This window comes from Cherax quadricarinatus, chromosome 3 (genome assembly GCF_038502225.1).
Source record: "Cherax quadricarinatus isolate ZL_2023a chromosome 3, ASM3850222v1, whole genome shotgun sequence".
NCBI classification, from domain to species: domain Eukaryota; kingdom Metazoa; phylum Arthropoda; class Malacostraca; order Decapoda; family Parastacidae; genus Cherax; species Cherax quadricarinatus.
In genome coordinates this window covers 44,446,354-44,468,602 of record NC_091294.1, presented here as the reverse complement: position 1 = coordinate 44,468,602, position 22,249 = coordinate 44,446,354, and the positions used below count along the sequence as shown (strand labels likewise).

General features: G+C 44.4%; 1 protein-coding gene across 12 annotated transcripts in view; it reads right to left on the bottom strand.

Annotated features, from left to right (window-relative positions):
• LOC128684052 (uncharacterized) overlaps positions 1-22,249 on the bottom strand; it is a 1,018,196-nt gene that overhangs the window by 869,765 nt on the left and 126,182 nt on the right. For 4 of the 12 annotated variants that reach the window (XM_070091648.1, XM_070091658.1, XM_070091653.1 and 1 more), the window contains 6 exons: positions 9,200-9,256; positions 7,821-7,868; positions 7,551-7,604; positions 7,262-7,312; positions 6,768-6,809; positions 2,020-2,076 (listed from right to left, as the gene is read on the bottom strand). In XM_070091648.1, the coding sequence (XP_069947749.1) occupies positions 2,020-2,076; positions 6,768-6,809; positions 7,262-7,312; positions 7,551-7,604; positions 7,821-7,868; positions 9,200-9,256 (309 nt within the window). The remainder of the gene's footprint in view (positions 1-2,019; positions 2,077-6,767; positions 6,810-7,261; positions 7,313-7,550; positions 7,605-7,820; positions 7,869-9,199; positions 9,257-22,249) is intronic. The other 8 variants (XM_070091663.1, XM_070091699.1, XM_070091705.1 and 5 more) reach the window with 4 other exon arrangements.

Sequence of the window (22,249 nt, the reverse complement as noted above, 5' to 3'; positions counted from 1 at the left end):
AGCGCCACCTACGCAGTAGTGCCACCTACGCAGTAGTGCCACCTACACAGTAGTGCTACCTACGCAGTAGTGCCACCTACGCAGTAGCGCCACCTACGCAGTAGCGCCACCTACGCAGTAGTGCCACCTACACAGTAGCGCCACCTACACAGTAGCGCCACCTACGCAGTAGTGCCACCTACGCAGTAGTGCCACCTACGCAGTAGCGCCACTTACGCTGTAGCACCACTTACGCAGTAGCGCCACTTACGCTGTAGCGCCACTTACGCAGTAGCGCCACTTATGCAGTAGCGCCACTTACGCAGTAGCGCCACTTATGCAGTAGCACCACTTATGCAGTAGTGCCACCTACGCAGTAGTGCCACCTACGCCACTTATGCAGTAGCACCACTTACGCAGTAGCGCCACTTACGCAGTAGTGCCACCTACGTAGTAGTGCCACCTACGCCACTTACGCAGTAGCGCCACTTACGCAGTAGCACCACTTACGCAGTAGCGCCACTTACGCAGTAGTGCCACCTACGCAGTAGTGCCACCTACAAAGTAGCGCCACCTACGCAGTAGTGCCACCTACGCAGTAGTGCCACCTACGCAGTAGTGCCACCTACGCAGTAGCGCCACCTACGCAGTAGTGCCACCTACACAGTAGCGCCACCTACGCAGTAGTGCCACCTACGCAGTAGTGCCACCTACGCAGTAGTGCCACCTACGCAGTAGTGCCACCTACGCAGTAGTGCCACCTAAGCAGTAGTGCCACCTACCATGAATATAATGATAATCTTGAAGACAAGACATTGTACAACAAATCATTATTGTGGCAACGTTTCTCTCTGTGTACAACTTTATTAAGTTGATATAACTTGATAAACCTCTACTGGTTTACACGGTATTATAAACCTCTACTGGTTTACACGGTATTATAAACCTCTACTGGTTTACAATACCGTCGACAGTACAACATTCGTCTCCAGCAATGAGCTATATTACCAAAAATATACCTGAAAAAAGAGCGCTAAACCCGGACATCAATGTCAATATAGGGACATAACCTGGGAAATCAATCATAAAAGGGCATAAACATGCAAGTGAAAGAGCCAAAACGCGGCAAGACATCTCGGGTGACAGAAAGGCGAAATGACAAAGTTCCAGGAGCTTTGTCAAGCCGTAACGGCTTGACAAAGCTTCTGGAGAGCGAAACGTTGCCACAATAAAATGTCACATTAGTTGCACTTGTGTCCTTTTACTTTACAGAAAGGCGAAACATGGTGTTTTCAATAGCCCCAGAGCTTGAGACCGACAGGAAATGAGAGGCGCCGCGTATTTCAACTTCCACCTGAGACCTTCTTCAACACATCTGCTTAACATGATCTCAGTTAGGATGTAAATGGGTTAAAAAAAACGACAAGTTAAATAATGAGACACTTATGCAACAGTGGCTTCTTCAGTCCAATACAGAGACGACGGTGGAAGATGAGTAGGAGTGTGAGGTAATCAGTCCCTTAACCTGGAGTCGTTGTGTTCAATTCATTATACTTCATGGACTGATTACCACAAAATCCTCCTCATCTTCCATTGTCCTTCTCTACATTGGACTAAGGAAGCCACTGGCTGACGAAACGTTTCCACAATTAACATTCCCAAATATTGCAGAAGTGTCTCATTCTTCATGCTCTCTTTTGTGGGTCAAAATATACTGCATCTCCAATAGCTTATTCAACCTCTGGTAAGTGTTCACTACACTTTAAAGTGTCCATGCAGGGCACGGGTATTGTGGAAGTTAGTAAACAAAGTGTACGCATCGAGAGAACGCAAGTGGATGGCAGATGTGTCTCAGTACTGTGGTTTAATATACGGCGGCGGCGTAGAGAAAGAACCCGGTGCTGACTGACAACACGGGTTGGAAATGGGAGGAGATGCGGGGGGTGGGTGGGATCACTCTTGGAGGGATGGTGATAAACCAGAGGTCATGCACGAGCTGCCCCTGAAGGGTTATGAGGCAGCACAAGGCCGAGCACTCACCCCTCTCTCTCGCATGAGGACCTGAGACGGTTTCACGTTGCATGGGGACCTCGTGTCCTAGAATTGAACAACACACTGAGAGAACCAATGGTAATAATATGCTGAAACATTAGTGTGTGTGTGTGTGTGTGTGTGTGTGTGTGTGTGTGTGTGTGTGTGTGTGTGTGTGTGTGTGCATGTGACCTTGTGAGTGTGCACATGATCGTACATATTAATCCACGTACACAAAATGAAGAGATTCATTCATCCGTGTGTATACAACATTAAAATGTACATGTGCATGTGCATGTGTGCACAAACACCATAAAGACGTACATGTGTTCACTCAAGGATATGCAGCTTAGGTAATGTGTTTGACAGCTGTCTTCTTAAACCGGGGGAATTTAATCGGATGAATGGTTTGAAAAACCGACAAGTTGAAAATTGAGACACTTATGGGGGAATTTAATCGCAAACAATATAAATCCGCATAAAAGTTTACCTCATGATGGTAAACACTGTGAACATCGCTGCGTGATTCAGTTTACCTCGTGATGGTAAACACTGAACATCGCTGCGTGATTCACACTGAACATTTGCAAAAATTAGTAACGTAAAAGAAAACTGGGAATTTAATCGTCAGTTTATTAGAAATTTTCTCAGTACTGAAACAAAGACACAGGTGGAAAACCAAGCTCTTTGAAGACAACGTTTCGCCCTGTGTTACACGTTAAGACATGACTTGACAAGCCACCACACACAGCGAAATGCTGTCCCAATAAAGCGTGTTCTCTACCTTGTATCTTTTCTGCATATATACATTATTGTAACCACGCACGAGTACTACTGATCAATAAGAACACTGCGCTTCCAAGGGTTCGAACCCATGTTGTACTGGCCCGCCACTGTGAGCGAGAACCACATGACGCCTTAACCCGGGTCCTGTGGTTCTCGCTCACAATGGCGGGCCAGTACAACATGGGTTCGAATCCTTGGCTAGCGATACAAGTCTTTGTGTCTGAATGGGTTTGACTCGAGTTTTTTATTTTTCAAGGGGCAGAGATAACACTAATTACGTGTATGATCTACATTATTTACAAACATTATCAGTCCACGGCAGGATTCGAACCTACACACTCTGCATCAGAGTACGTAGTACCTTCTCCACTCTGGGATCTGGCCGAGTAGAGAAGGTACTACGTACTCTGATACAGAGTGTGTAGGTTCGAATCCTGCTGTGGACTGAGAGATAATGTTTGTAAATAATTTCGCCAGTTTGCTAATTGTTAAACATGATCCATGTTATGTATCAACATCAGAAATATTGGTACCAGTCAACAATAAAACATAAATAACTTAAGTTTAACTCTATCTAAATCGGTCTAAATATTACTATAAATTCTGCACACAAAAACATGCACAACGACGGTACTTCCATGTTGCAGTCATGCACAACGACGGTACTTCCATGTTGCAGTCATGCACAACGACGGTACTTCCATGTTGCAGTCATGCACAACGACGGTACTTCCATGTTGCAGTCATGCACAACGACGCTACTTCCATGTTGCAGTCATGCACAACGACGCTACTTCCATGTTGCAGTCATGCACAACGACGCTACTTCCATGTTGCAGTCATGCACAACGACGCTACTTCCATGTTGCAGTCATGCACAACGACGCTACTTCCATGTTGCAGTCATGCACAACGACGCTACTTCCATGTTGCAGTCATGCTACTTCCATGTTGCAGTCATGCACAACGACGGTACTTCCATGTTGCAGTCATGCACAACGACGCTACTGCCATGTTGCAGTCATGCACAACGACGGTACTTCCATGTTGCAGTCATGCAGGAATTTCTCACAAATTTGTATGAACAAACAACTGAATGAGAAGAGTTTGATTACAGAAGATTATATACACCGAGAGATGTGTGTTGTCTCAGTGTATAACACTGTATACACCCTGACTGTTGGTGTATAATACTGTATAAACCCTGAATGTTGGTGTATAACACTGTATAAACCCTGAATGTTGGTGTATAATATTGTATACACCCTGACTGTTGGTGTATAATACTGTATAAACCCTGAATGTTGGTGTATAATATTGTATACACCCTGAATGTTGGTGTATAACACTGTATAAACCCTGAATGTTGGTGTATAATATTGTATACACCCTGACTGTTGGTGCATAATACTGTATAAACCCTGAATGTTGGTGTATAACACTGTATAAACCCTGAATGTTGGTGTATAACACTGTATAAACCCTGAATGTTGGTGTATAACACTGTATAAACCCTGAATGTTGGTGTATAACACTGTATAAACCCTGAATGTTGGTGTATAATATTGTATACACCCTGACTGTTGGTGTATAACACTGTATAAACCCTGAATGTTGGTGTATAATACTGTATACACCCTGACTGTTGGTGTATACCGTATTTTCCGGCATATAAGGCGCACGGCAGAAGTGTCATAAGAGTAATTCAATTATAAGTAAGTTTATTCAGGTATACACAGATACAGTTACATAGAATTATCATACATAGCAGCATATGTGTAGAGAACCTGGGATAACCCAAAAAAGTCAAAGTGACTTATTTTCATTGAGGTCATTTTACCTTATTATTATAATATAAAGGTTATAATATTTTCTTATTATTCTATAATGAAGATAACATCTTATTATCATACTAAAAAGACTATCTACTACACGAGGGTCATTAAGACTATCTACTACACGAGGGTCATTAATACTATCTACAATACGAGGGTCATTACTAGGAATAAGGTAAAATTTACACGTATGTTAGCTAAAAAATAGAAAATCATTCCCCTCCCTTTCTGTAGCTACATTCATCAGACACCTTTTGGCACTCTTCTTGAGATGGTTCATGCTATGACTGGCTTTGACGTGTGCGGGCAGTCTGTTCCATTCCTTTATTGCTGTACAATAAAAGGTGTTTGAAGCCTGGCCACTGACTGTGGGTACTACAAAGTTGTGCTCTCTCCCCCTAGTACTATGATTGCTTTGGTTTCCGACCTTGACAGAATTGACAGCAAGATATTCTGGACACTGTTTGTGAGCAATTTTATAAACATGATTTAGCTTCAGTTGTTTTACTCTGTCTTCAACATTCAGTATATCCAACTGCTGTAATTCATCCTGGCCTACATGTTCTCTTGGTCCCAGCCCCTGGATGAATCCAAGAAAGCATATAGGCCAGAATGAATTACAGCAGTTGGATATGCTGAATGTTGAAGACAGAGTAAAATAACTGAAGCTAATTACCCTCGTACTTTAAGCTGAGGCGTAACAAAAGGCCTACCTTTGACCAAGAACTCGAGCATATAAGGCGCAGGCTGATTTTCCAAGACTTTTTTACGGGAAAAAAGCGCGTCTTATATGGCGGAAAATACGGTAAGTGACATGCAGCTTTATTTACCCTCATGTAGTCGACAGGCTTTAACCTAATGAACGAACTACTGTACAATAATCACTCGGGTATATACCCGAGAGAGAGCCGGGGGTCAACGCCCCCGCGGCCCGGTCTGTGACCAGGCCTCATGGTGGATCAGCGCCTGATCAACCAGGCTGTTACTGTTGGCTGCACACAATCCAACATACGAGCCACAGCCTGGCTGGTCAGGTACCGACTTTAGGTGCTTGTCCAGTGCCTGCTTGAAGACAGCCAGGAGTCTATTGGTAATCCCCCTTATGTATGCTGGGAGGCAGTTGAACAGTCTCGGGCCCCTGACACTTATTGTATTGTCTCTTAACGTGCTAATGACACCCTTGTTTTTCATTGGGGGGATGTTGCATCGTCTGCCAAGTCTTTTGCTTTCGTAGTGAGTGATTTTCTTGTGCAAGTTCGGTACTAGTCCCTCTAGGATTTTCCAGGTGTATATAATCATGTATCTCTCCCGCCTGCGTTTATGGACATCAGATTAATATAATCCGTACCCTTGACTGGTGGTGTGTAAGTGAAATGCAGCCATAATGACCCTCGTGTAATTATGTTTTAAATATTGCTACCAACAATTTGACATTCCACTTGGAAAACTTTGTACATCAACACCTTTAATTTAGAAATAAATACTTGGAATCTGCTGTGATGACTTCATTACTTCTTTTACAGAAGTTTAATGCTGATCATTTTGCAAAGGTCATTGTTATACCAAAGTAATCCCCACTTATATGTAAGTATTGTATACCTATAAGTAGTGAAAATAATCCAAGGACATTACTCTGCACTAATATAATGTATTCTCGACTCAGAGATGGTGTTAGTTCAGTGCCACTGACGTTCGTTCACATGACAAGCTGTTAATGCAACGGAATTACCGTTGGCACAGGGAAGACGTTCTTCACCCAACAGAGGTGTTGTTTATTCATCGGAGGTCGTGCCATTAAGAAACAATCAGAGTGCACAACAACACATTCTCTACCCAGACACAGGTCAATCTTGGCGAAGGAATGAACTGATCATGGATAAAGAAAAGCGACTGGATAGATTAAAAGGACATAAATATGACTGAATGAGCCATGAAGAAATAATTGCAGGCGATGGATGCTTAGGACATTAACGTGCTTGGAAGGGACCGTAGGACATGAACGTGTGGGTAGTGACTAACGTATGGGTGGGACTTTGGGACTTGCGTGCTGGTGGGATCTGGATACATTTAACATGCATGAATGGGTCCCAACGTAACAAGAGGTCCAGGAAGTAGGCTCCACCTCCTTGGACTTACCCTGTGTAAGAACAAGCGGGCAGGCGTCGGGGAACTTTGGTCCTAATGGAGATGAAGGGAAAGAAACTTTACAGGCTGCATAAAATATGCTTCTCGAGCATGAACAAGACTTGCTTGCAATGCGGGTCTGACTTCGGATAGAACTTTAAAGCTTTACCGTAAATGACTATAGATAATATTATTATTGCTACACACAGTTCTTCGTTAGTTCATCACTAATTTTATAAGCAACGTTAGTTAGTTAGATGCTGAAATTAAATTTAATTTAAATAAACGTAAATATATATATATATATATATATATATATATATATATATATATATATATATATATATATATATATATATATATATATATATATATATATATATATATAATTTTTTTTGCAGAGTTAATGGATACTGACTAATGTTATCAAGACAATATACTTTTAAGACAGATATAAGTACTTCAGTTGTTTGCGCTAGAGAGAGAGAGAAGCTAGGTTAACTTACCCGGTCCTTAGGAGACAGTGGCGTCCTGACGGGTGTGGGTGACAGTACATCCTGTCACAGAGAACAAGAGAACTGTGAGGATTACGAGAAAAGGCAGATTTCACTTGTAATTAACATCACTGTTTTTACAGTGGGTATATCACTTGTTGCCTGCGATCTCACTGCAGTCCCAACCATACAGAATATACCCAGGAGAGCAAAGTTGTAGTTGAATCACTGCAGGAAGGACGGCAGTGATATTAACAGAGCAACCCGCTGGTATTCTTCATAACAAACAAAGTTAACTTACCCGCTCCTTCTGAGCCGACGATGATGACCTGGACGGTGTGGGTGATAGCGGCTCCTGCACACCAAACAAAGCAAAATATTATATATATATATATATATATATATATATATATATATATATATATATATATATATATATATATAATGTGGGTTATTTGTGAATTGTTGCAGCCAGGTTAATGTGATTTTTAATCATTCTTATATATATTTTTTTTTCTTCTCTTTTTTTCCTGTGTAAGTGGTGACTCACTCCTGGAGGGTCGACACTTACCCTGTCGCTATAGATGAGTGGCGACGGTCTGGACGGTGACCAGGGTTCCTGAGGGCATGGCAGGGCAAGGCAGGGCATGGACCAGGGTCACCAGTGGCACAGGCACAATGAAACAAAAATCACAATTTATCACTAACATTTAAGGGATAACTTCACGAATCTAGTGACTCAAGAAAAAGCAAGAAAGGGTAACTCAAAGAATCTGACATTTTTCACTTTTAAATTAAACAAGGAGAAACTCAAGGTGTTTGACTTGAAATAAATCATCAGACTCCTAAATTATTCATGACTGTCAACGACTAAAACACGTACATCATGGGGAAATTTCATGCCACTCTTGAAAAGTGATTCGAATCGCAAGAGGCAGTAAGGTGACTCACGAAATCGTAATGACACGATTGCAAACAAACCATGCCACGGATGGGGATAGAACCCGTCTGGGGTTTTGAGACTCTGATCGCGGGTTCTATTCCCGCCCGTGGTACGGTTAGGCAGTAAGGTCTAACCCATTATTAAACACTACCCGAGGTGTTGGCCTCCATGCCGATATTTGCTAGTTCTAATCCACTCATCACCGACACTACTGCAGAACCAGTGTGTGTGTGCTCCTCTCTCCTTTCTCGATTTAAATATACCTAATCTGAACCCACTGTGGTGAGCTGTAGCGGGACACACTCGGAGAACTTTTTTCCTCAGTACTTCCTACTCCTTTCCCTCCAGCACTACACTTGGCCACCAGGATGTTCCATAGCTCATACTACTCCCGATTTTATATTGTGTTGGTTTTCGTGACCAGAGTAGACTGACACCGCATACTTCACAGTACCAAATACGAGGGCGGTGTGTAAGACTACATATGATGGCTGAATTAAGGCTTAGAAGTGATCAAGGCTACACCTGAGAGTACGACTTAAGCCTAGTAGACAAGACAGCAGTGACACACCTAGTAAACTTTAGTACTGACACAACTGGTAGTGGAGATTTAGCACTGATCAAGGTTACACCTGGTAGTAAGCTTCAAGCCTAGTAGTCAAGATTTAGTGCTGACACACCTGGCAGTCAAAACTTAGTGCTGAAACACCTAGTATTCAAACTTAGTACTGATACACCTAGTAGTCAAGACTTAGTATTAACCAAGACTACAACTAGTAGTAGACCGAAGTCTTAGTACGGACACACCTGGTGGTTGAGTCAAGTCTTAGTACGGACACACCTGGTGGTTGAGTCAAGTCTTAGTACGGACACACCTGGTGGTTGAGTCAAGTCTTAGTACGGACACACCTGGTGGTTGAGTCAAGTCTTAGTATGAACACAACTGGTGGTTGAGTCAAGTCTTAGTAGTGAGTAAAGCCATTAGTGAGTAACCATAGGTAACTCACCCTACAACCGGGTATGTAGAGATATGAGGGCCTGGTGGGGGCTGGCGAGGCTGAGCTCTAAGGAGAGGTGATATAAAAATCAATCTCCGCCACACTGACAGTGCTACCTCACAACAGTCAAATATCACACTGACAGTACTACCTCACAACAGTCTTATATCACACAGACAGTGCTACCTCACAACAGTCATATATCACACTGACAGTACTACCTCACAACAGTCATATATCACACTGACAGTACTACCTCACAACAGTCATATATCACACTGACAGTGCTACCTCACAACAGTCATATATCACACTGACAGTACTACCTCACAACAGTCATATATCACACTGACAGTACTACCTCACAACAGTCATATATCACACTGACGGACCACAATGGTCCAGGACGGACCACAATATCGTCTAACTTTTCCTCTACCAGTCGTTGACTTAGTTGTGAATTATACTGGTTACCCTCCATCCTGTCAAGCTTACAATGGTTACCCTCCATCCTGTCAAGCTTACAATGGTTACCCTCCATCCTGTCAAGCTTACAATGGTTACCCTCCATCCTGTCAAGCTTACAATGGTTACCCTCCATCCTGTCAAGCTTACAATGGTTACCCTCCATCCCGTCAAGCTTACACTGGATACCCTCCATCCCGTCAAACTTACACTTGTTACCCTCCATCCCGTCAAGCTTACACTGGTTACCCTCTATCCCGTCAAGCTTACACTGGTTACTCTCCATCCCGTCAAGCTTACACTGGTTACCCTCCATCCCGTCAAGCTTACACTGGTTACCCTCCATCCCATCAAGCTTGCACTGGCTACTTTCCATCCCGTCAAGCTTGTAATGGTTACCCTCCATCCCGTCAAGCTTACACTGGTTGCCCTCCATCCCGTCAAGCTTACACTGGCTACCCTCCATCCCGTCAAGCTTGCACTGGGTACCCTCCATCCTGTCAAGCTTACACTGGCTACCCTCCATCCCTTCAAGCTTACACTGGTTACGCTCCATCCCGTCAAGCTTACACTGGTTACCCTCCATCCCGTCAAGCTTACACTGGTTATCCTCCATCCCGTCAAGCTTACACTGGTTACCCTACATCCCGTCAAGCTTACACTGGCTACCCTCCATCCCGTCAAGCTTACACTGGATACCCTCCATCCTGTCAAGCTTACACTGGCTACCCTCCATCCCTTCAAGCTTACACTGGTTACTCTCCATCCCGACAAGCTTACACTGATTACCCTTCATCCCGTCAAGCTTACACTGGTTACCCTCCATCCCGTCAAGCTTACACTGGTTACCCTACATCCCGTCAAGCTTACACTGGTTACCCTCCATCCCGTCAAGCTTACACTGGTTACCCTCCATCCCGTCAAGCTTACACTGGTTACCCTCCATTCCACAAGCTTACACTGGTTACCCTCCACCCCGTCAAGTTTACACTGGTTACTCTCCATCCCGTCAAGCTTATACTGGTTACTCTCCATCCCGCCAAGCTTGAACTTGTTACCCTCCATCCCGTCAAGCTTACACTGGTTACCCTCTATTCCGTCAAGCTTACACTGGTTACTCTCCATCCCGTCAAGCTTACACTGGTTACCCTCCATCCTGTCAAGCTTACACTGGTTACCCTCCATCCCATCAAGCTTGCACTGGTTACTTTCCATCCCGTCAAGCTTATACTAGTTACCCTCCATCCCGTCAAGCTTACACTGGCTACCCTCCATCCCGTCAAGCTTAAATTGGCTACCCTCCATCCCGTCAAGCTTACACTGGCTACCCTCCACCCCTTCAAGCTTACATTGGCTACCCTCTATCCCGTCAAGCTTACCCTGGTTACCCTCCATCCCGTCAAGTTTACACTGGTTACCCTCCGTCCCGTCAAGCTTACACTGGTTACCCTCCATCCCGTCAAGCTTACACTGGTTACCCTCCATCCCGTCAAGCTTACACTGGATACTCTCCATCCCGTCAAGCTTACACTGGTTACCCTCCATCCCGTCAAGCTTACACTGGTTACCCTCCATCCCATCAAGCTTGCACTGGCTACAGTCCATCCCGTCAAGCTTATAATGGTTACCCTCCATCCCGTCAAGCTTACACTGGTTGCCCTCCATCCCGTCAAGCTTACACTGGCTACCCTCCATCCCGTCAAGCTTGCACTGGGTACCCTCCATCCTGTCAAGCTTACACTGGCTACCCTCCATCCCTTCAAGCTTACACTGGTTACGCTCCATCCCGTCAAGCTTACACTGGTTACCCTCCATCCAGTCAAGCTTACACTTGTTATCCTCCATCCCGTCAAGCTTACACTGGTTACCCTACATCCCGTCAAGCTTACACTGGCTACCCTCCATCCCGTCAAGCTTACACTGGATACCCTCCATCCTGTCAAGCTTACACTGGCTACCCTCCATCCCTTCAAGCTTACACTGGTTACTCTCCATCCCGACAAGCTTACACTGATTACCCTCCATCCCGTCAAGCTTACACTGGTTACCCTCCATCCCGTCAAGCTTACACTGGTTACCCTACATCCCGTCAAGCTTACACTGGTTACCCTCCATCCCGTCAAGCTTACACTGGTTACCCTCCATCCCGTCAAGCTTACACTGGTTACCCTCCATTCCACAAGCTTACACTGGTTACCCTCCACCCCGTCAAGTTTACACTGGTTACTCTCCATCCCGTCAAGCTTATACTGGTTACTCTCCATCCCGCCAAGCTTGAACTTGTTACCCTCCATCCCGTCAAGCTTACACTGGTTACCCTCTATTCCGTCAAGCTTACACTGGTTACTCTCCATCCCGTCAAGCTTACACTGGTTACCCTCCATCCTGTCAAGCTTACACTGGTTACCCTCCATCCCATCAAGCTTGCACTGGTTACTTTTCATCCCGTCAAGCTTATACTAGTTACCCTCCACCCCGTCAAGCTTACACTGGCTACCCTCCATCCCGTCAAGCTTAAATTGGCTACCCTCCATCCCGTCAAGCTTACACTGGCTACCCTCCACCCCTTCAAGCTTACATTGGCTACCCTCTATCCCGTCAAGCTTACCCTGGTTACCCTCCATCCCGTCAAGTTTACACTGGTTACCCTCCGTCCCGTCAAGCTTACACTGGCTACCCTCCATCCCGTCAAGCTTACACTGGTTACCCTCCATCCCGTCAAGCTTACACTGGTTACCCTCCATCCCGTCAAGCTTACACTGGTTACCCTCCATCCCGTCAAGCTTACACTGGTTACCCTCCATCCCGTCAAGCTTACACTGGTTACCCTCCATCCCGTCAAGCTTACACTGGTTACCCTCCATCCCGTCAAGCTTACACTGGTTACCCTCCATCCCGTCAAGCTTACACTGGTTACCCTCCATCCCGTCAAGCTTACACTGGTTACCCTCCATCCCGTCAAGCTTACACTGGTTACCCTCCATCCCGTCAAACTTACACTGGCTACCCTCCATCCCGTCAAGCTTACACTGGTTACCCTCCATCCCGTCAAACTTACACTGGCTACCCTCCATCCCGTCAAGCTTACACTGGTTACCCTCCATCCCGTCAAACTTACACTGGTTACCCTCCATCCCGTCAAACTTACACTGGTTACCCTCCATCCCGTCAAACTTACACTGGCTACCCTCCATCCCGTCAAGCTTACACTGGTTACCCTCCATCCCGTCAAGCTTACACTGGTTACCCTCCATCCCGTCAAACTTACACTGGCTACCCTCCATCCCGTCAAACTTACACTGGCTACCCTCCATCCCGTCAAGCTTACACTGGCTACCCTCCATCCCGTCAAGCTTACACTGGCTACCCTCCATCCCGTCAAGCTTACACTGGTTACCCTCCATCCCGTCAAGCTTGCACTAGCTACCTTCCATTCCATCTAGATCACACTAAGGTTGACGAACATTCCTAAATATTAAAGATTCTCGTGTGATACGCAGCATCTTAACGCTCCATACAAGACACACACTGAGAGGTATAATTCTCTCACTGTATATATGTACTTTGAGTATACTTCAATCCCCATTTTAAAAATTAAAATGTTCTTGTTTGATGAGGAAAAAATTTAGGTGCAGAATTAATGAGCCTCGTGTAGTCGACAGGCTTTAAACCCCATAAACCAAGGAACCAGAATGTGTGTACAGGAAGTTAGGGCGGATATGTGATTCTGAGGAAGGCTGGCAGACTTGTCATCAGATGTGTTGTTGTGTTGATGTGTGTGTTAACGTGTTATTGTGTTTTGTAGTTGTGCTGATGATGTGTTGTGTATTGTTGTGTTGTTTTTGTGGTCATGTCGTTTTATTGTGTTCTTTTATGTTTTGCTGTTATTGTGGCTGTGTTGTGTTGTAGTGTAATTGGTGTTGTGTTGTGGTGTTACTGGTGTTGTTGTGTTCTGGTGTTATTGGTGTTATGTGTGTGTACTCACCTATTTGTACTCACTTATTTGTGGTTGCAGGGGTCGAGTAATAGCTCCTGGCCCCGCCTCTTCACTGATTGCTACTAGGTCCTCTCTCTCCCTGCTCCATGAGCTTTATCATACCTCGCCTTAAAACTATGTATGGTTCCCGCCTCCACTACACTTTCTAGGCTATTCCACGGCTTGACTACTCTATGACTGAAGAAATACTTCCTAACATCCCTTTGATTCATCTGAGTCTTCAACTTCCAATTGTGACCTCTTGTGTCTGTGTCCCTTCTCTGGAACATCCCGTCTTTGTCCACCTCGTCTATTCCGCGCAGTATTTTATATGTCGTTATCATGTCTCCCCTGACCCTCCTGGCCTCCAGTGTCGCCAGGCCGATTTCCCTCAACCTTTCTTCGTAGGACAATCCCCGTAGCTCTGGGACTAGTCTTGTTGGAAACCTTTGCACTTTCTCTAATTTCTTGACGTGCTTGACTAGGTGTGGATTCCAAACTGGTGCTGCATACTCCAGTATGGGCCTGACGTAAATGGTATACAGAGTCTTGAACGACTCCTTACTGAGGTATCGGAACGCTATCCGTAGGTTTGCCAGGCGCCCGTATGCTGCAGCAGTTATCTGATTGATGTGCGCCTCAGGAGATATGCTCGGTGTTATACTCACCCCCAGATCTTTTTCCTTGAGTGAGGTTTGCAGACTTTGGCCATCTAAACTATATTGTGTCTGCGGTCTTCTTTGCCCTTCCCCAATCTTCATGACTTTGCATTTGGCGGGGTTAAACTCAAGGAGCCAGTTGCTGGACCAGGCTTGTAGCCTGTCCAGGTATCTTTGTAGTCCTGCCTGATCCTCATCCGATTTGATTCTTCTCATTAACTTCACATCGTCCGCAAACAAATACACTTCTGAGTCTATCCCTTCCGTTATGTCATTCACATATACCAAGAACAGCACAGGTCCTAGGACTGACCCCTGTGGAACCCCGCTTGTCACAGGCGCCCACTTTGACACCTCGTCACGTACCATGACTCGTTGTTGCCTCCCTGTAAGGTATTCTCTTATCCATTGCAGTGCCTTTCCTGTTATGTGTGCCTGATCCTCTAGCTTTTGCAGTAACCTCTTGTGAGGAACTGTGTCGAAGGCCTTCTTGCAGTCCAAAAAAATGCAGTCGATCCACCCCTCAATCTCTTGTCTTACTTCTGTCACCTTGTCATAAAACTCTAATAGGTTTGTGACACAGGATTTTCCCTCTCTGAAACCATGCTGGTTGTCAATTATACACTTTATTTCTTTCCAGGTGCTCCACCACTCTCCTCCTGATGATCTTCTCCATGACCTTGCATACTATACACGTTAGTGATACAGGTCTGTAGTTTAGTGCCTCATGTCTGTCTCCCTTTTTAAAAATTGGGACTACATTTGCCATCTTCCATACCTCGGGGAGTTGCCCAGTTTCAAATGATGTGTTGAAGATCTTCGTTAATGGTACACACAATGTCTGCTCCCTCTTTAAGGACCTACAGAGAGATGTTGTCTGGTCCCACCGCCTTTAAGGTGTCAAGTTCGCATAGCAGCTTCTTCACCTCCTCCTTGGTTATATACCTTACCACCCTTTATATACAAAAAAGCGTCACAAGTACTATCACCAATCATTGCAACACTCTTTAACAAATCCAATGAATCCTCCACCTTCCCTACCTGGAGTTTACCTGGAGAGAGTTTCGGGGGTCAACGCCCCCGCGGCCCGGTCTGTGACCAGGCCTCCTGGTGGATCAGCGCCTGATCAACCAGGCTGTTGTTGCTGGCTGCACGCAAATCAACGTACGAGCCACAGCCTTTCTGATCAGGAACTGACTTTAGGTGCTTGTCCAGTGCCAGCTTGAAGACTGCCAGGGGTCTGTTGGTAATCCCCCTTATGTGTGCTGGGAGGCAGTTGAACAGTCTCGGGCCCCTGACACTTATTGTATGGTCTCTTAACGTGCTAGTGACACCCCTGCTTTTCATTGGGGGGATGGTGCATCGTCTGCCAAGTCTTTTGCTTTCGTAGTGAGTGATTTTCGTGTGCAAGTTCGGTACTAGTCCCTCTAGGATTTTCCAGGTGTATATAATCATGTATCTCTCCCTCCTGCATTCCAGGGAACACAGGTTTAGAAACCTCAAGCGCTCCCAGTAATTGAGGTGTTTTATCTCCGTTATGCGCGCCGTGAAAGTTCTCTGTACATTTTCTAGGTCGGCAATTTCACCTGCCTTGAAAGGTGCTGTTAGAGTGCAGCAATATTCCAGCCTAGATAGAACAAGTGACCTGAAGAGTGTCATCATGGGCTTGGCCTCCCTAGTTTTGAAGGTTCTCATTATCCATCCTGTCATTTTTCTAGCAGATGCGATTGATACAATGTTATGGTCCTTGAAGGTGAGATCCTCCGACATAATCACTCCCAGGTCTTTGACGTTGGTGTTTCGCTCTATTTTGTGGCCAGAATTTGTTTTGTACTCTGATGAAGATTTAATTTCCTCATGTTTACCATATCTGAGTAATTGAAATTTCTCATCGTTGAACTTCATATTGTTTTCTGCAGCCCACTGAAAGATTTGGTTGATGTCCGCCTGGAGCCTTGCAGTGTCTGCAATGGAAGACACTGTCATGCAGATTCGGGTGTCATCTGCAAAGGAAGACACGGTGCTGTGGCTGACATCCTTGTCTATGTCGGATATGAGGATGAGGAACAAGATGGGAGCTAGTACTGTGCCTTGTGGAACAGAGCTTTTCACCGTAGCTACCTCGGACTTTACTCTGTTGACGACTACTCTTTGTGTTCTGTTAGTGAGGAAATTATAGATCCATCGACCGACTTTTCCTGTTATTCCTTTAGCGCGCATTTTGTGCGCTATTACGCCATGGTCACACTTGTCGAAGGCTTTTGCAAAGTCTGTATATATTACATCTGCATTCTTTTTGTCTTCTAGTGCATTTAGGACCTTGTCGTAGTGATCCAGTAGTTGAGACAGACAGGAGCGACCTGTTCTAAACCCATGTTGCCCTGGGTTGTGTAACTGATGGGTTTCTAGATGGGTGGTGATCTTGCTTCTTAGGACCCTTTCAAAGATTTTTATGATATGGGATGTTAGTGCTATTGGTCTGTAGTTCTTTGCTGTTGCTTTACTGCCCCCTTTGTGGAGTGGGGCTATGTCTGTTGTTTTTAGTAACTGAGGGACGACCCCCGTGTCCATGCTCCCTCTCCATAGGATGGAAAAGGCTCGTGATAGGGGCTTCTTGCAGTTCTTGATGAACACAGAGTTCCATGAGTCTGGCCCTGGGGCAGAGTGCATGGGCATGTCATTTATCGCCTGTTCGAAGTCATTTGGCGTCAGGATAACATCGGATAGGCTTGTGTTAATCAAATTTTGTGGCTCTCTCATAAAAAATTCATTTTGATCTTCGACTCTCAGTCTGGTTAGCGGCTTGCTAAAAACTGAGTCATATTGGGACTTGAGTAGCTCACTCATTTCCTTGCTGTCATCTGTGTATGACCCATCTTGTTTAAGTAGGGGCCCAATACTGGGCGTTGTTCTCGATTTTGATTTGGCATAGGAGAAGAAATACTTTGGGTTTCTTTCGATTTCATTTATAGCTTTTAGTTCTTCCCGCGATTCCTGACTCCTAAAGGATTCTTTTAGCTTAAGTTCGATGCTTGCTATTTCTCTGACCAGTGTCTCCCTGCGCATTTCAGATATATTGACCTCTTTTAGCCGCTCTGTTATTCTTTTCCGTCGCCTGTAAAGGGAGCGCCTGTCTCTTTCTATTTTACATCTACTCCTTTTTCTTAGAGGAATAAGCCTTGTGCATACATCGAGTGCCACCGAGTTAATCTGTTCTAGGCATAAGTTTGGGTCTGTGTTGCTTAGTATATCTTCCCAGCTTATATCGGTTAGGACTTGGTTTACTTGGTCCCACTTTATGTTTTTGTTATTGAAGTTGAATTTGGTGAATGCTCCCTCGTGACTAGTCTCATTTTGTCGGTCTGGGGCTCCACGCATACATGTCTGAACCTCAATTATGTTGTGATCTGAGCATATTGTTTTTGATATGGTGACATTTCTTATCAGATCATCATTGTTAGTGAATATGAGGTCTAGTGTATTCTCCAGTCTAGTAGGCTCTATTATTTGCTGGTTTAAATTGAATTTTGTGCAGAGATTTAAAAGCTCGTGTGAGTGTGAGTTTTCATCAGAGCTGCCTCCTGGTGTTATTACTGCAACAATATTATTTGCTATATTCCTCCATTTTAGGTGCCTTAAGTTGAAATCCCCCAGGAGCAAGATGTTGGGTGCAGGAGCTGGAAGATTTTCCAGACAGTGGTCAATTTTTAACAGCTGTTCCTGGAATTGCTGGGATGTTGCATCCGGAGGCTTGTAGACTACCACAATGACTAGGTTTTGGTTCTCGACCTTTACTGCTAAAACTTCCACTACGTCATTTGAGGCATTAAGCAGTTCTGTGCAAACAAAATAGCAAGGGTCACCCCGATCCATAAAGGAGGAGACCAAACAGAGTTGAATAACTATAGGCCAATATCCAATTTACACCCTCTCTCAAAAATCTTCGAAAAATTAATTCATAAACGAATCCACTCCTACCTCATCTCCCATAACATTCTCAACCCCTGCCAATTTGGATTCAGGCCTAATAAAAATACTAATGATGCTATTATACACATGCTAGAACATATATACACTGCAATAGAGAAAAAAGAAGTCCCACTGGGGATCTTCATTGACTTACGTAAAGCTTTTGATAAAGTTGACCATGACTTGCTCCACGTAAAATTGTCACACTATGGTATTAGAGGGCACTCCCTCAACTACCTCAAGTCTTACCTCAGCAACAGAAGCCAATATGTGTACGCAAATGGGGCAAGCTCTTCTGCACAACCAATTACAGTTGGTGTCCCACAGGGAAGTGTCCTTGGCCCTCTTCTCTTTCTCCTATACATAAATGACCTACCAAATGCTTCGCAATTACTCAAACCCACACTTTTTGCAGATGACACTACATACGTCTTCTCTCACCCGAGCCCAGTCACGCTAACCAATACTGTAAACACCGAATTACAGAAAATATCTACCTGGATGAGGACTAACAAACTTACACTAAACATTGACAAAACCTACTTCATTCAGTTTGGTAGCAGAGCTACAGATGTACCTCTTAACATAACGATAAACGGATCACCTATCACAAAGCTAACAGAGGGAAAATTCTTAGGAATCCACCTCGATAATAGACTCAAATTTCATACACATATACAACAAATTTCTAAGAAAATTTCCAAGACTGTAGGCATACTATCGAAGATACGGTACTATGTTCCACAGTCAGCCCTCCTGGCCCTTTATCACTCTCTTATTTACCCCTATCTCACCTATGGAATTTGTGCATGGGGCTCAACAACAATTAACCATCTCAGACCACTAATTACCCAACAAAAGGCTGCAGTTAGAATGATAACAAATTCTCACTACAGGCAGCACACTCCACCAATATTCAAAACACTCAACCTACTCACCATACAAAACATCCATACTTATTATTGCACTTATTACATACATAGAACACTTAACTCTGATATTAACCCTCCCCTCAAACATCTCCTTGCCAACAACAACAGAACACATGACCATAACACAAGGCACAGATCACTCTTTGATGTTCCTCGTGTCCATCTCACGCTATGCAAAAACTCAATGCACATAAAAGGCCCTAAAATCTGGAATTCATTACCTGTAAATATAAAAGAAACACTACCTGTTTATAAATTCAAGTCTCTTCTCAAAGATCACTTACTCACTCAAAACCAAATATATACTGAATAACTGAACCTTATAAATTGTATATCCTAAATGTTACTCACAATTATATCACACAAATGTTAAACCTAACTTTGTTATTTTTTTTTAAATACACTACCTAACAGAATACTCCATTCTACTGAATGTACAGCAATGTAAGCAACCATATGACCTGTCTTTGTAATACTCATTTGTATTTTATAGTTATCTGTTTACAATAATGTCTTATCACTGATTTCATCATTGCTTAGTTAATCTTAAGTTAATTTTAAGCCAGCCCGTAATGCTATGCATATAAGTGGCTTTGGCATGCTGCTCTTACCTGTATTTTTTGTACCTCTGTTTGTATGCTAAAATTTCTAAATAAATAAATAAATAAATGTACCTCATCCAGCACTTGCTGGTACACCCCCCTGCTCAGATTTCCTGGAGTCCTACTGGTTTCTACTGTAAATACCTCTTTAAATCTTGTGTTGAGCTCCTGACATACCTCCCGGTCGTTTCTTGTGAATTCCCCATCACCCTTCCTCAGTCTGATTACCTGGTCCTTGACAGTTGTTTTCCTCCTGATGTGGCTGTACAACAGCTTCGGGTCAGTATTTTCGATGCTATGTCATTTTCGTATTGCCGCTGAGCCTCCCTTCTTATCTGTGCATATTCGTTTCTGGCTCTTCGGCTAATCTCTTTATTTTCCTGAGTTCTCTGTCTTCTGTACCTTTTCCATTCTCTAGTACACCTAGTTTTTGCCTCCCTACACCTTTGGGTGAACCAAGGACTCGTCCTGTTCTTCCCATTATTTCTGTTTCCCTTGGAAACAAACCTCTCCTCTGCCTCCTTGCATTTTGTTGCCACATAGTCCATCATTTCTTGTACTGGTTTTCCTGTCAGTTCCCTCTCCCACTGAATGTCTTGAAAGAAGTTCCTCAATCCTGAGTAGTTCCCCCTTTTGTAGTTTGGTTTTTCCCAGCCTATTCCTGCTACTCTCTCCACTTGGAGCTCAACTATGTAGTCGAAGCACAGAACCACATGATCACTAGCTCCCAGGGGCCTTTCATACATGATATCCTCGATGTCAGAATTACTCAAGGTGAATACAAGGTCCAGTCTTGCTGGTTCATCCTCTCCTCTCTCTCTGGTAGTGTCTCTAACATGTTGATGCATGAGGTTTTCCAGTACCACATCCATCATCTTGGCTCTCCATGTTTCGGGACCCCCATGGGGCTCCAGGTTTTCCCAGTCAATCTCCTTGTGATTGAAGTCACCCATAACTAGTAACTTTGCTCCCCCCATGTGTGCTCTCCTGGCCACCTCGGCTAGTGTGTCGACCATTGCTCTGTTGCTCTTATCGTATTCTTCTCTTGGTCTCCTGCAGTTCTGTGGTGGGTTGTACATTACTGCAATTATCACCTTATGTCCCTCAGACTGGATTATTCCTACTAAATAGTCCCTTTCGCCCGTGCCATCCATTCCTTCCATTTTCTCAAACCCCCACTGGTTTTTAATGAGCAGTGCAACTCCTCCTCCCCCTCTCCTCCCTCTGTCTTTCCTGAGGATTTGATATCCTGATGGAAAGATTGAATCTGTTATTATTCTGGTGAGTTTTGTTTCTGTGAGTGCTATTATGTCTGGGGATGTATCCTTGATTCTTTCGTGCCACTCATCATACTTATTTGTTATTCCATCTGCATTTGTATACCACACCTTCAACTTCTTTTCTAAGATTGTGGTCTGGGAGGTGTATTGGGGTTGGGGAAGTGGGAGACCTGATAAGGAACTATGGGTGGTTGCTGTGGGGGTGGAGTTTGTAATGCAGTGGGTGGGGGCATTGGATGTGGCATGGGTGTTTTGGTTTAGAGTGTTTGGTTGCACTGGGGTTGACCTGGTTGGGAGGCTTCTATAGGAAGTTGTGAGGGAGGCTGTATTTGATCTTCCTGTGTCTGAGATCTCCTGTCTGTCTTCTCCATCCCCTCTCTTTCCTCCTTTCGCCTTTGTACCATCTCTCTCAGTTTCTGCCTTTCTGCTTGTGTTCTGTCGCGGTCGAGATACACCTTCCTGTATGCCGGCATGTCCCTTAATCGTGCTTTCTCCTGCAGGATCCTGTTCCGAGTCGATTCTGCCTTGAAGGTCACTTTCACTGGCCGGGTTCTTTTTTTTACAAACCCCCCTATTCTCCGAAAGTTTTCCAGCTGGGTCATGTCGTCTTCTCCTATTGCTTTCATAATGCTTTCAATTGCTTTTTTTTCCCTTGTTTTCTTGCTTCATATGTTTCCCCTTCAACTTCTTGGAGCCCATACACAAAGACTGACCTCACCCTTTCATTCTCCCACTGCATATCCCTGTGTATCCTCTCATTCAATTTGATTTCCTCCATTGCAGCTTTCCTTTCTTCAGTTTCACTAGCTAATGTACTTGGGCTCAGTGGCCTGTCATTTTCCCTTCTCGGCTTTCCCTGGGCTCTGCTGTGGTCTGTTAGGGCCTCCACATACAGCTTAGCTCTTTCATTTACTACAGTCTCCACTGATTGAGCTTCTACATGCAGTTTTGCTCCTTCTTTCCCTACAGTCCCCTTATTTGTGACTGAGGTAGCAGTCTCTGTTGTCAATCCCAAAATGTTCATTAGTTCTTTAGGCTGTTTCAGATTTTTCAGTTCCTCTTCTAAACTCTGTATCCTGGCCTCTGCTGCTTTGACTTGCACCTCCCACTTCCTGCTTTCCATGTCTATCCTCTCTTCCATTCTCATGCTAAGTTCTTCTAGTTTCTTTTCTCATT